Source organism: Acanthaster planci, linkage group LG04, assembly GCF_054643075.1.
Source record: "Acanthaster planci isolate LZ-2023a linkage group LG04, COTS_SCS, whole genome shotgun sequence".
NCBI lineage: Eukaryota > Metazoa > Echinodermata > Asteroidea > Valvatida > Acanthasteridae > Acanthaster > Acanthaster planci.
The window spans coordinates 17,935,639-17,949,090 of record NC_141780.1 but is presented as its reverse complement, the minus strand read 5'-3'; the positions used below and the strand labels follow the sequence as shown (position 1 = coordinate 17,949,090).

The 13,452-nt window shown below is 39.5% G+C and overlaps 1 protein-coding gene across 1 annotated transcript; it reads right to left on the bottom strand.

The window, feature by feature from the left end:
- Window positions 1–550: 550 nt before the first annotated feature.
- On the bottom strand, window positions 551–11,374 carry LOC110987181 (tumor suppressor candidate 2-like). The gene is made up of 3 exons (XM_022249674.2): window positions 11,025–11,374; window positions 7,153–7,273; window positions 551–6,000 (listed from the first exon to the last, which is right to left on the bottom strand). The coding sequence occupies exons 1-3, from the start codon at window positions 11,189–11,191 to the stop codon at window positions 5,935–5,937; spliced, it is 354 nt and encodes a 117-aa protein (XP_022105366.2). The 5' UTR covers window positions 11,192–11,374; the 3' UTR covers window positions 551–5,934.
- Between the last annotated feature and the right edge of the window lie 2,078 nt (window positions 11,375–13,452).

Sequence of the window (13,452 nt, the reverse complement as noted above, 5' to 3'; positions counted from 1 at the left end):
TTCAAAGCCTGGTTCCACGAAGATGGGCATCCATCTCCTAAAAGCTCTGGAAATGACTGACAGAGGTCTGCACTCCAGCTCTTACCGAGAAACACATGGAATCCACCTCTGAACCACAATTTGTCCAGCTGGTGCCCAGACGTTTGACAGAACTGCTCTTGATAGATAATGACAAGCTGTTTGGCATGGGGGGGTGGGTGGAGTGGAAGGGGCCGGGGAATCCTGAGAGAAGCTATCAAGATTGAAACAACATCAGGACTTAGAGAGACAAGATAAACTGAAGGGGTGAAACGTTAATTACCAGTGCATTATGGGAGGAGTTTCAAGCTGTCAAAATAAGGTCACAGCTGCAAATCAGATTTAAATACCGTGGAATATGCATCAAGCAAATTGTGTTTCAGTCAAAATTGAGCCTTGGAAAGATCAAGTGAAACATCACACCTTTCAAAGTAGAATAAATATCTGAAGTAAGCATACGTACTAGCCACTTGACAACATCTGCCCAGTTTGTACACCAAGTTTTAAAAAAGAAAACAAATGCAGGAAAATCTAAAATGCTCAGTTGTGAATGCTTTATTCATCGTCATTTCCGTACCCATTTCATAAACCAACAAACAACTATGATCTCCATTTTATTTTTAATTATTCTCATATTTACCATTCCCAATCCACTTTCGCATTGCATTAAATAAAAAATCAGATGGCTTCATGTTCAACACTGAAAGTCTCATCTTCAATTACTAGAGATAGAATTTCCTCTTATTTACACGGGAGGCAAACATTTTTAGGTATGATCTCTTGCTATATACAAACTGTCTGTGCCGTCCATCAAATGATTAAATTATGATACTTGTATACACACACGTACAGCGGGTCACTGGATGTGAATAATAAACAACACAGCACGATTGCTGGCAGTTCACACTGGAAATGCATAGCACTTTAAGACTTACAACAGGGGCCAACTGCAAGGGGTTACAAAGCACAGAAAATATTTAGCCATTTCCAGGCTAAAGTGAATTTTGTCGAGCTGTTATCAATCTTATCATAAGTCACATACAAACAGAATAATTTACACCCCTCCCCCCAAAAAACACAGAACATACAGTTAAAGGTAAATTGTACAACCTCTTATTTCCCTTGTTTTCTTTTCAAAAACCTCTATGTTTGAGAATTATGATAAATGAGGTTAGTACCAGCGTGGCCAAATTTCCACTATTCCCTGGAATTGCCCAGTTGCTCAGCAAAAACAGTCACAAGTCAAAGCACCATACAATGCATACTGCCCATGACTGGTTCCTGGCTACGTTTTGATCGACTATAAAGGTTTCTAAACAATATTTTCCACTTAGCAGCTCAGTGAAGTTGGGTTCTGTACATGTTAATGTCAACTATACATGTATGTACATCACTGTTGATTACCTGACTTTCATTCTACCCCAAGATTCGTCAAGATCCTGTGCCCAGCAGATTTGGCACCATTTTCAAACTTGGTTTTAAGTATCCAAAACTATCACTTTTCCAATCTGGCTTTAAGTACAAAAAAATCTGCCACTGGAATGCTTTAAAGAGGTGGATTTTTGGAATTTTTTTCTGATATTTCCGACAGAAATGCCCAAGGCATTCGGATCAAAGTTTACCTTGGGAGTTTTCTCGAATCACACATTTGTACAAGTTCTACCATATGAGGTACTGACCTTTTTTTTGGAGAAATGACACCAGCTGAGAAATTTTGACAATTATCCAGCCACCACAAGGTGCAGCCCACTGCCTCTGATATTTACCCTTCGCATGCTTAATCACTTTGTAGAAAGTTAAAAGGACTTGTGCAAATGTCACATGCAAACTGACAAACAAGGTAAACAGCGTCAGGTACATGTACATGTAAGCTTAGGTGTGAAGAGAGGTCCGGAATAGTTTCATTATTTCACAGTTTTGCTACAGTATGATATTAGATATACAGGTACATGTACATTTACACACTCTCTAATGAACTGTAACACCAACACTGGGGTGTGAACTACCTTCATGTATAATGTGCTGGCGAAATGACCCATGCACCACGGTGTGGTATGGCCCCACTTCCAAGCACGTCAAGTTGGCCTGCTAGATCCTCCACGAACAGACCATTTCAGATGTACATGTACATGTAGGTGTTCCTGACTCTTACTTTAGGTCTGAATTCATGTATACCGCTACCAAATTTTATACACGAACAGCTGAAAACATTCTAAATACGTTAAAAAGCCTCTGCAATTCATCTCCAAACTGTACATATTCTGTAATTAAATTTGCACATTGTGGACAAAATACCAAAATACAACATACATGTACACTTCACTGTTACACCGGAAAGTCTTCACATTTTTTTTCATAATAAACTTGTGATTAGCAAAAGAATACTGCAAATGGAATTAAAATGCTTGCATTATCCAACAATTTACCAATTCTTGCAATATTTAGGTTTAAGGAAAGCTGAGATATCAAAGAATCTTATGTTAAACTTGACTTAGTCTGCTCTTTTAATTCCCCACGTAATTTAAATAACTAAATCTTTGGCGGTAACTGTGCTTTTAAGTAAGTGGTCCTGATGAGTGAGCCACTCTTTTCGTTGCATGGTGAGCACAATGGACCCAGGTCATTATCAATTAAAATGATCAATGTTATTGGAGTATGCTGAGTCAGCTTGACTTTTCATCCCAAAGAAACAATACTGTGAAGTATCTTGCCTAAGGACACAAATCACACAGTTCTCTGGCTGTTGTAGAAAAACCAACAGTGTCTAGTTCCTGATGCAAATCCTTTGGGAGATCCCGATGTATGTCTAATTGTTCTTATTAGCCTGATCCGAAATATGACAGGGAACCAACCTTGGCAGTGTTCAGACACAAGTTGAAGACAGGGAGACTGTTTATGACCTGTCAATGATACCACAGCAGCAAATAAAATACTACACAAAAAAGGGGCCACTGCCTCCACGACCATCTCCAAATAAAAATGTGAAAGCACCGAGAGTGTGAGGTGGATAGAGAGATCAACAATGTGACAGATTAATACCTCCATTGGGCCATGAGAGATGACACACACGGCTGACCTGTCTGCAACATCACAGTTACAATTAAAATGACCCGCATTTAATTTGACCTTCCACAGTCATTCAATTGACGAATCTGATAAAAAGGAAATTGGCTTGGACTTTTAACTTCAAGGAATTCTGCTTCCCATCATCCAATAATCCAAATAAATGGACTCAAGATTCTACCGGTATTTCAAAAATCCCCAAAGCACACCCAGCAGCCACAGAATCAACTATCGGACGACCGTAGAGTGACCTTATGGGAGGGGGGAACCATCTGTCCCTCAATTAAGACAGCACGCAAGTAACCATCTCTTGTAAGAAGATAAACTCCACACTGTTTTTCTTGCCCACAAATTACAAATGTGCATGCATATACCATACACGTACATGTTTACGGCTCGTCTGTAATTTCAGTAGAGCAGATCCACGGATGGCAACAAAGTGCAATACATCTTGCTACAGGTGCATTTTAGATTTGCACGTACATGTAAACAAGAAAACATCAGCTAACATCTTGTCTGCATTTTGTGTTTTAAACATATGTACATGTACACTCGACTGCCAAGCTCAACCTGTTATACCCTCTAAAGCTAAACCTTTTCTCATGACTGGCAATACAATGCATCCCTGTAATTCACGTTTTGGAGTTAACTGCCCAGTTGGTATCTGACTTGTGAGACTGAAGTCAATTTCTCAGTCAGCCCCTGTGAAGTAATGTGCGGAGAGACAGGTCTACATGACCTACTGGTTAGATATAGTCAGCTACGTGTACGAATGTGGTTGCTGACATGCAGCCAGTGCACACATAAAGACAGAAAAGGTTTGTGCGCATTCAGATGAAAATACCCCACATGTACAGTACATGTATGCACTTCCATGCACAGTCAAACACAGATACATGTACAACAAGGACAATTCTAGGTCCCAAGTCATTGTTTTTCTTTGTTTTCCAGGTGACTGTTATAACAAGATAATTTGTGAAGTCTCAAGGACCTTGTTGTGACAGTGTTCCACTGTACATGTAGATCTACCGTACATCTTGAGTGTACACGTAAATCAAAAAGCCCATAGAATGTTAACCACCAAGCGTCTCAAAAGTCTCCCATTTCATGCTAAGCACAGAAAATACTTGTATAAGGTTGCTTAGCAGATGGAGGTTACCCGTCAAATGTTTAAGTCACAGGTTTTTGCTTCTCACTGGTTCTCCACAGGCTTCTTGCTTTTCTTAATTTCTGTTTAGCATCACCAGTGGGCCCTGATTAAGCATTCAGTAAAACACCCTTGCGATCTTGTGAGTGCTCACAAAATGCCACATTTCTTTGCTTAACAACAGCTGTATGGAATGCACTTAATTCACAAGATAGCCATTTTGGATAACGCTCCTTGAATCTTTCTCAATTACTGAACACTGCGAAATAGGAAAGAGCCCGGATATTTTACTACAATTACCTGATAACAGGTAAAGCCTTGCTTTGAATTTTCTCATTTGGGAAAATAAAGGTGACACGAGTTTTTATTCCTAATTTGGAATTACCCATTTGAGTACTAGGATGATAATCTATAATTCGCACCTACTGCATCATCTTCATTCCCAAACATATCAAGTTTTAAGAAAATTTACATAGGGATGGCTTCTCTTTCAATTCAAGACGGCTGGCTTGAGTATAAGGCCAATTGGGACCTGCTCTCACTGCAAAATATCCATACAATTTCATTACATCATAATGTCACTGACAAATACTCTGGTGCTTACGTGTACGTCTATTTTACAACATTACCACATGCATGTGCGGGTACTTCACACCATAATACTGTCATCAAACTAAGCCCCTAAAAGTCCAAGCCCAAAATGTCAGAGAGCACATGACAGACCAGCCTGATGGCTTGATGTGAAAAACATGCAATCCTTTCCATCAGCAACGGCAGCATCGGTTCGGGCATTTTTCCTGTCCCAAATGAGAAGGGTGACCGAAAAAATTCTGGGCCACTGGAACCACCTATTCCCCTTTCCCTTTGAGAATCCCCATAACAGATGGCACATACACACTGTACACGTACATGTACATGGAGTATATGCACATCATTGCAACTCATGCAAAAGGGTAGGCACTCAGGAATCTGACGGACAGAAATGTCCCCCGTACAGTCCCCCTTCGATTTCTCGCCCCATCTGTCTCACTCGTCACAGAACCAGCTCCGTGACATCAACAGGCTCGTCATCTCCACTGTACACATAGTGTACAGTGACATCAACAGCACTGAATCTACTTGACCTTTGACCCACATGTACCATGCTGCATGTATGTCTATAGTGCCCCGTGACAGTCTTTCCCTAAGTTATGCATGTACTACGTGGATCAATCCTTCATCACGATCATTTTCACAGGTCTTGCGGCATGTTCCTCTCTACTTCTTCATAAATACAGTGTAATCTCTTATTTACATACACTGAGAATAAACTTTGCCTGAGAAAGAGGCCCTTGCACTGTCACACATGAATGCATTAATACCATGAAATGTACATACATGTACATGTACGTCCACAGATGCCAACTCTGGTGAGCAACATGTATTGTTATACATGTATGTACCACCACCTGAAATTAATGCTTGCTAAAATCTCCTGGTGGAGGTATCAGGTCAAGATATAAGAGAGCCAAGGGTTGACAAGTCTACTCCAAACACAGCTCTGTTACAGTAGTTGTTTTCACAATCTCTCTAAGCAATATGCTAACCACATATACTCATTAAAGTAAGCATTTTCTCTGTCTTGTGTCAAGCGGCATTTTTCTCAGGTAGAGCTTGACAAAAGCCACAAAGATCAGCCTAGGCTAGACTAAGGTCATGACCTCATGTCATACTTGGCACATGACAACAGGCAGGTCAGGACGTAGTCGAGGTGGGTCCAGAGTAATTTCTCCCTGTCAAAAAAAAAAAAAACAGGAAAATGAACAATCACAACAGGCTTACAATTTCAAAGTCACAAGAGGTAATTGTAATTGTAAGACCAAACATTTCACACCCATGTGATGCTTTTGTTTATAAATATTCTAAAAATAGAATTAAAATTTTCAAATGCAATCCTATCCTCGAGGCTCAATTCCCACATGTTCAACACAGGATGTTGTTGTTATGCATGTACGTAGTATACCATAAATAAGGTCCAATCAAAATGCCTTGTAACTACGGAAGTACCACAGGACCACATGATTTCTTAAAGATCGGCCATTATACCTCAGACAAACATGTGGTTAACAACCATGCATGTTCATATTGTGAACTTGACAGCGGGATTTATCATCACATAAAGTAACCCTGGATTCTTTATCGCTTGGCATAAATGATCACCACTTTTTGACATCACGATTGTCGTTACTGTTCCAATCCATACTCTACATTTCTAAAGCCTTGAGGTTTAGTCTACTAAGGAGTTAAATGCCTACTGTGTTTTAAGGATGAACTCAACCCAGGAGAATGAGTTGCAAGTCACTACAACTGTTTGGGTTTTTGGTCTTTGAAGGATCATGCACGATGTGCATTGCAAAGCAACAGAAACCCTCAACCTTTTTCATCAGTGGCACATCAAAAGAAATGGCTCTTTTCATTTAATTTTCTTTAAATTTTAATTCAATTTTCATTCTTAATGCACAAACTGAAAAAATTTATGGAAAAACAATGGCATTAAGACTCGTTTGGTAGGATACGGTTACAGATGTAAACATCTTCACAGAATCATTCTACTTTTTGTGTATTTTAAGTGTTTTCAATGTACACATTGAACACTTACACCACTTTTCCCATCAAGTCTCTCACTTCAAAGATCATGAAGTTTGACGGAAGTACTGCATACACATGTAAGTCTGGTAGATATTCACATTTCAACAGAATCAACTTCACTAGGAACGAGTACAGTCCAAAGGGGTCCTTACTATCACATGATTAGAATATCACATGACTTTTGTCATTATGGAAGGGGTATGGAAGGGGGTCTACAGGGGAGGGTGGCAGTGGTGGTGGTGAGAGGGGGTCAGGGTGGGTGCAGGAACGAGGGTGGCCGTGGGGGGGGGGTTTACCTGCGGCCTAAGGTTGGTGTGTATTCTCATCATCCCTGCCTTCATTCTCCTCCTCTTTGACCCCGGTATTTCAACGTAGAACTCATGAGCTAGATGTCCATCCTCATCATAAAACTTGGAGCTGTGACATTAGAACCAAGAAAAAGATTGCTTGCTTTCTTAGAAACTTGAATTCTTAAAAATGAAAGAAACAAGGGTTCTACAAAAAATGTGATCTGATGCTGTTGACAAAATCAATAAAATGCCACTGAAGGAATTTTTTAAACAGTCAGGATCTCAAACTGTTGTTGGCAATTGTTGTTAATTATCCTTCTTAATGTACCGTACATGTATTTCTTAGAACAAGCTCGACAGGCAATAGGTATACATGTATATGTACATCTGAATTTAATAACACAGTGTTTGTTTAATCTTCAGAAATTCTGGTGCAGCATTCGCTTGTCATGACTGTCACTTAGCCACGGCAAGAATCAGGAGAAAATTGCTTGACAGTTTGTGTTAGAAATATATACCGGTACTTTCTCCAACCATTTAACATTAGCAGGAACTGATTGCATAAATTTACATAAAAGTGCAGCGAGCTCCTTACACGTACATGTATCATGTTTCAAACGACTCCTGTGTAATGAACCATTCACCATGAGTCTTTACTTATTCCATGTTCAACAGTGCAACGACCTGCCCTCAGAGTGTGACCATGTACTGCAGCTGTCATCGTGTGTGCATGTATGAATGAGTAACAAGCGCGGCTTATCAGAATACTAATTTCATGTTGCACTCTGGAGTGAATGGTGGAGGGGTCAAGTCAATCTGTCATTATTTCACTGGTGTTCCTCAGAGTTCTGAATGATGGTGGTGATTAGTGAGGGCCTCCAGCCACCTGTTCCTGTTTTTTTTCTTTCAGGCAGTAAGTAGTGCATCACAGGCAGTTGCAAGACAGAATACTGCTTTCTAAATGAGGACGACGGGAACACACATTCTTTCTTTCTCTCATAAAATGCCACATTCCCTCAGAGTAAACCAAGGCTGCTCTTACAGCAGATCATTGATTCTTTCAGTTTCAATGCACAGGACTAAGGGTAATGCCGACTATGTCTGCCAATGGCTCCAAGGGCCTTTGGTGAAAACTGATGCACCTGATATCCGCACTTGGCTAATGTCATGTACCTGCACTGGTCCATGAAGTACAACCTGAAGTGGTCCATAAGTCACACAACCTGTGTGTTTCCTTTCTTCATCTTTTTTCAAATCTTTCCGTGAAATATCCTTCGATTGGATATACATGCGAGTGAAGTAAACTTATACACTTTAACCAGTGAAATATGGAAGGGCTGCGTAGCACCGTGATCACCATGACCGTGGTGAATAGACGCTGACAATGCCAAAAGCAAGAAACATAATCAGCCTCCACTCACCTTAGAGGGTCTCAAATGGTGTAAAGTCCAGCCTATACATACATGTACGTGTATGTACACATACATGTACATGTCTATAATTCCCACATATGTATCTTTTCAGTCACACAGTCAAAACAAAAAATTCAGATTTGTAACAAATGCTTTCAACAATTTCAATTCATTTTTTTTCCAAACGGCCCTCTGGCCATGTAATGGTTTGTTCCTTTCCAGAGTAGTCATAAACAGTCTTCTTACATGGAAATTGGCGCACACTTGACGCACAAGGTGTCCAAGTTTTTTCACTGAAAGCAAGTCCATTCACTTTAAAAAGCTGGCATTCTCTGAAGAAATGCTGTTCTGTAAATGTACATGTACAGTAGGCATAGAGCTTACTGACGCACAACACGTCTCTCTCTCTGCAAAGTAAGGCCTACTGGGTTGCCTGGGCACATCCATGTTTGTGCACAAACCTACGAAAAACTTGAATTTTTGGACAGGTTTTGTACAGCTACATTGTATCTGAATCTACGTCTGTACATGTATTCTAAAATGATGCATCAACAAAGCTGATATTCCAGAAACTGAAAAGCACAATCAGTAAATGAGAGTTCAGTTTTGCACGTTGCAAACGAACATGTGTGTACATGTGCATGTGCACGCTAGAGACACTAAATTCAAGGACAGGAAAAAGGAGAATGAGCATGTACATGTACAATGTACATGTGCAATGTACTTGCACGCTGCATTTAGAATGTACAGACATGCACCAGGTACATGTCATTCGGAATTTGTTTCATCTTATTTCATAATGTTCTACACAATACATGTACTTTAATTAATGAAACATGTCAGAGCCAGCAGGCATGCGTGCAGGGAATGACAAGTTAGCACCCTTGTTCTTCAATGTAGCTTAGTGAAGGACGAGGAGTGAAACAGTTCCCTCAACTGCCTTTCCCTCACTGTATTTAGAAAGCAAAAACAAGCCCCCCCCCCATTTGCCAGTACACAGTTGACCTCCCAGACACCAGATGAAACAATTCCCACCAACCTGTCTCTCTTAGTATGAGTGAAAGGGGGGCTTGAAATCACAACAGATACAAGTAACTCACATGTATGTGTTGTATCTCAGTCTCATCTCACTCAGTCTTAGGCCTACAGTATGTTACATGTTCAAATGTAATGTACATGTACTTCTGATGTCTGACCAAAATGTTACCCACTAATATTGATTTTTATAACTGAAACGTACATGTACATGTAGTTCTTAATTTGAAATACATGTACATGTATAAAAAGTATATATATTTTAACGTCATCTATATAAACATTGAATTTTGTCAAAGTATTAAACTGATACCAGATAATTGTCAATTCCCCTTCAGATCAAATGATTGCATGGTATAATCAGTTACATGTACAGTACATGGCAAACCACAAATGTGGTTGATTGCGGTTTGATACCTGAGTCAGATTGGCAGATTACAATTTTTTCCCCACCTTAATACACCAAAATATTATTATCCTTTTAATTTTTTAATTGAAGCTCCAACTTTGTATGTATTTTCTGTTTTGAAGCAATCTTTCCCGGCTGCGAATTTGAAAGAAAAGGCACTTATGTGTAGCTGATGTCTCAATCTGCTGATTGTCAACAAGCACACAATACAACTGACTGATCGCACAAAGATCAGGCGATTGTGCCGATCGACTGATCGTGTGCAATCCACTGTCTTATCTCAATAGAGTTCTGCATACATGTACATGTAGTGTGCCTTCACAGAGCACAGGTCTTTGTTCCTCAGTGATATGATTGAGTAGATCCTATAATACTTTATTGTCAATGATTGTCATATAAATCTAAATAAGAAACATGTCCTCTGTGAGGGCGCTGCATGCAGCCCCTCTATAAACATGATAACCATGTGATGAAGATCATTTAATACGAAAATGTAAAAAAAAAGGACATCATGAATCTCATTATCTCAGATTGAAAAACTTTCAATATGCATTTTCAATTTTGTTAAAAATTTTTGAAAATGTTGAATTTCTAAACGACAGACTTTGTACGGTATGACAGCTTCATGGATCATTATTTTATGTACATTGGCCATGGAAATGGCATCAGCATAATGTCACAACGTGTCGTCAGGTCGTAGCGAACTTTCATTTGCATTGGTTAATGTTGTTAACGTTGGTATTAAAGTGCACACTATACTCATGCATCTTATGGCCCTATACGTTCATGACATTAGCAGATTAGAGTTCATAGCCTTGGCCTACATGTACAATACTCCCAGAACTGAGGGGTTGCATGTACAACAGGCATGACGATTTATACTTTTTTTATAGACTGTAGGCATGGTAGGCCTACATTGTATCATAGTCGACAAAGCATTCAAAGGACACATCACACCACCACACCAACTGATAATCCTTTCCACAAGTGCAAAAGAAATATCACTGTTTTGAAATATTTACCTTCTTCTTGTATGTATAAAGGGGTTCACTTTCAGCCGACCGACCGCCACACACTGACCGTCTAGGCCTATGCCGTTATCTTCTCCCCTTCGACCGCTCGAACCGTAAAAATAGTTCGTGATTGGAGACGTGATCGAATTCACAAGGGTCGAACTTTTACTCCCCATTCCTTCCAACTGTTGGCAAGATTTGTCTCTAGAAGACAATCTGTATCCAGAAAAAGGACTCTCCCTCGGTGCGTCTTTTGCACTTTAAGTTCTCCAGTCGATGGATGGTCAGAACAAAAAATCAATTTTTACACCATGATCCTGATGATGTACGTGTACACGGTACTGCTGGTAGCAGCCATTTTGGATTTGTTTGAGTGTTCGAGCCGTTGAGTTTTCGTTACTATTGCAACGAGCATTCGTGCAATCTTTTGTCGTCAATGTTTGTTGTTTTTGCCACAAGAAAAAATACAACTTTCTGAGCAACTTTTGAATTTTATTTTGTATGGGTGTCAGTTATTTCCAATTTGCAATCAAATAGTGAAGCAATTTCTATCTCCTTGTAAAAAATAAACTACAAAAGGAAAAATAATAGAGATTAAGATTTGACCATCAAAAATTCCTTTGCTGTTAAGGAAAAAAGCGTAAATATAATTACACTTTGAATAGGTCCTTTTTTCCAATTTGAAAAAAGATTGTGTGTCATTTTATGTCTCTTTAAAAAAAATCGAAAAATAGAGCCTGAAAGTTGACCCCTGACGGTGCGCTTCCGGAACCCTTGGATAGGAAAAATAAATTTGCAAAGATTTTAGAATTTGTAATTTTTTTTCGTTCGGTTAAAAATCCAACTCAGAAAAGGGGCTTTTGAAAAATATTTGCCAGTAAATCAATTTATAGAAACTGAAAAATCACCTGACCTAAAAGAAAAATATCCTGCCAAAACTTGACCGGACACTTCCGAAAATCTAAAATACATGAAGAACGGTGCAATGCAGCAGTCTCGTACGCAGGTGAACATTTGCGGTTGTCAGTCGGCAAAAATTGAAATAAAAACAGATCAAAATACTTTGCATAGTTTTACAATTTATAAGGTAATAAACTTAAAGCAATGTTCTACTTTTACGAAAGATTCTAATTTTTATCTAACTTTGGCTGACAACAATTGCGTGATGTCAACTCAACAGAACCTGGAGCCCATCGACTGAAGGTACGTAAATCTTTGCAACGTTGTACAGTGTACACTCTCATTTTCACAAAAGCACGGGGAGTGAAAACAAACGTGCCGTGAACAAGGAGACCTAGATACGATTTCGCTCGACGTGAAAGGTCGTCAAAAAAAATCATTTTTTTACCCATCTCCAGGTCACTTTCCTAAATATTACTTGAGGGAGACCAAGGTAAAATTCCAACATGAGTGTTTCATGGGGTGGTTTAAAGTTAGGAATTATTCTTCCAAAGTTATCTAGCATGATAGGACGGCCCAATGTAAAATCTCCATAGGCGGACCGCGCAAGGTTTCCGGAAGCTCGTTGCGTGACCTTTTACTTTCAGGTTCTATTATTTCATTGATGCCCAAAAATTAGAGTAAATAACCATCTTTACAATCTTTATTCTTTACTTCCAGTTCACTTCCACTTACACAAATGGTGCAGAAGTTTCATAGTCCGAAAAAAATGTGTAAAAAGGTTACACAGATTACGTATACCCGCGATGATAAATGAGTGTGAACAACTCCTGTCCTGGCAGAATTCCACAGACGCGGAACACGTATTAAGGGCCGTTAAGTCCCTATTCTAGTTTTGTAAAATCGTTGAGGGCGCCCTCTGGCAATCACTATAATTATTTTAGATTCCCATTTTATGCTTTACAATTCAAACCCAGGTCACTATTATATGGACTTTTTTTGTTTATTAGGTCAACAGCAAAGCATTCAAAGCTGACGGGGAACAAAAAAAGTACTTGCTGAGGCAGGTGGGATGGTGCGTTGTGTCCTCTTTTAGGAAACAGGTTGTGCATGGCAGCCATCTGTCTCGTAACTACTTTTGTTTTTTCTGGGATACCACAAATTTAAGGTCTACTCATGGGTATCCCTGTGGAACAAAACCTCTTACCGGAAGTGCCATGGACAACCTCTGTAGATAATGACGTTACGATGTTTACATGTACGCTTTCTTATGGCACTAGTGAGGTGAGGTGGGACCACAGATTGCGATATATATCTGTGGGTGGGACATATCCATCGAGCCCCATAGAAAAGCGTACATGATCATTGAGTGGCGTACATGTAAATTAAGCGTGACTTCGTGTTTTGTGTCTAAAGACCTTTTTCCTGCGATATCCCAATCGTGCTGGACCACCCTGTGTTGTGATGGTAATGAGTGGATAGTGTTGTGATGGTAATCTTCTTTTTTAAAAGAAATAAACAGCACGCAGCGTTCGCA

Coding starts and splice junctions, on each gene's coding strand:
- LOC110987181 (XM_022249674.2), bottom strand. CDS start 11,191: ATGGGGAGTAAAAGTTCGACCCTTGTGAATTCGATCACGTCTCCAATC. Junction 7,274..11,024: donor TTTATACATACAAGAAGAAG/GTAAATATTTCA, acceptor CTAATGTCACAG/CTCCAAGTTTTATGATGAGG. Junction 6,001..7,152: donor ACACCAACCTTAGGCCGCAG/GTAAACCCCCCC, acceptor TTTTTTTGACAG/GGAGAAATTACTCTGGACCC.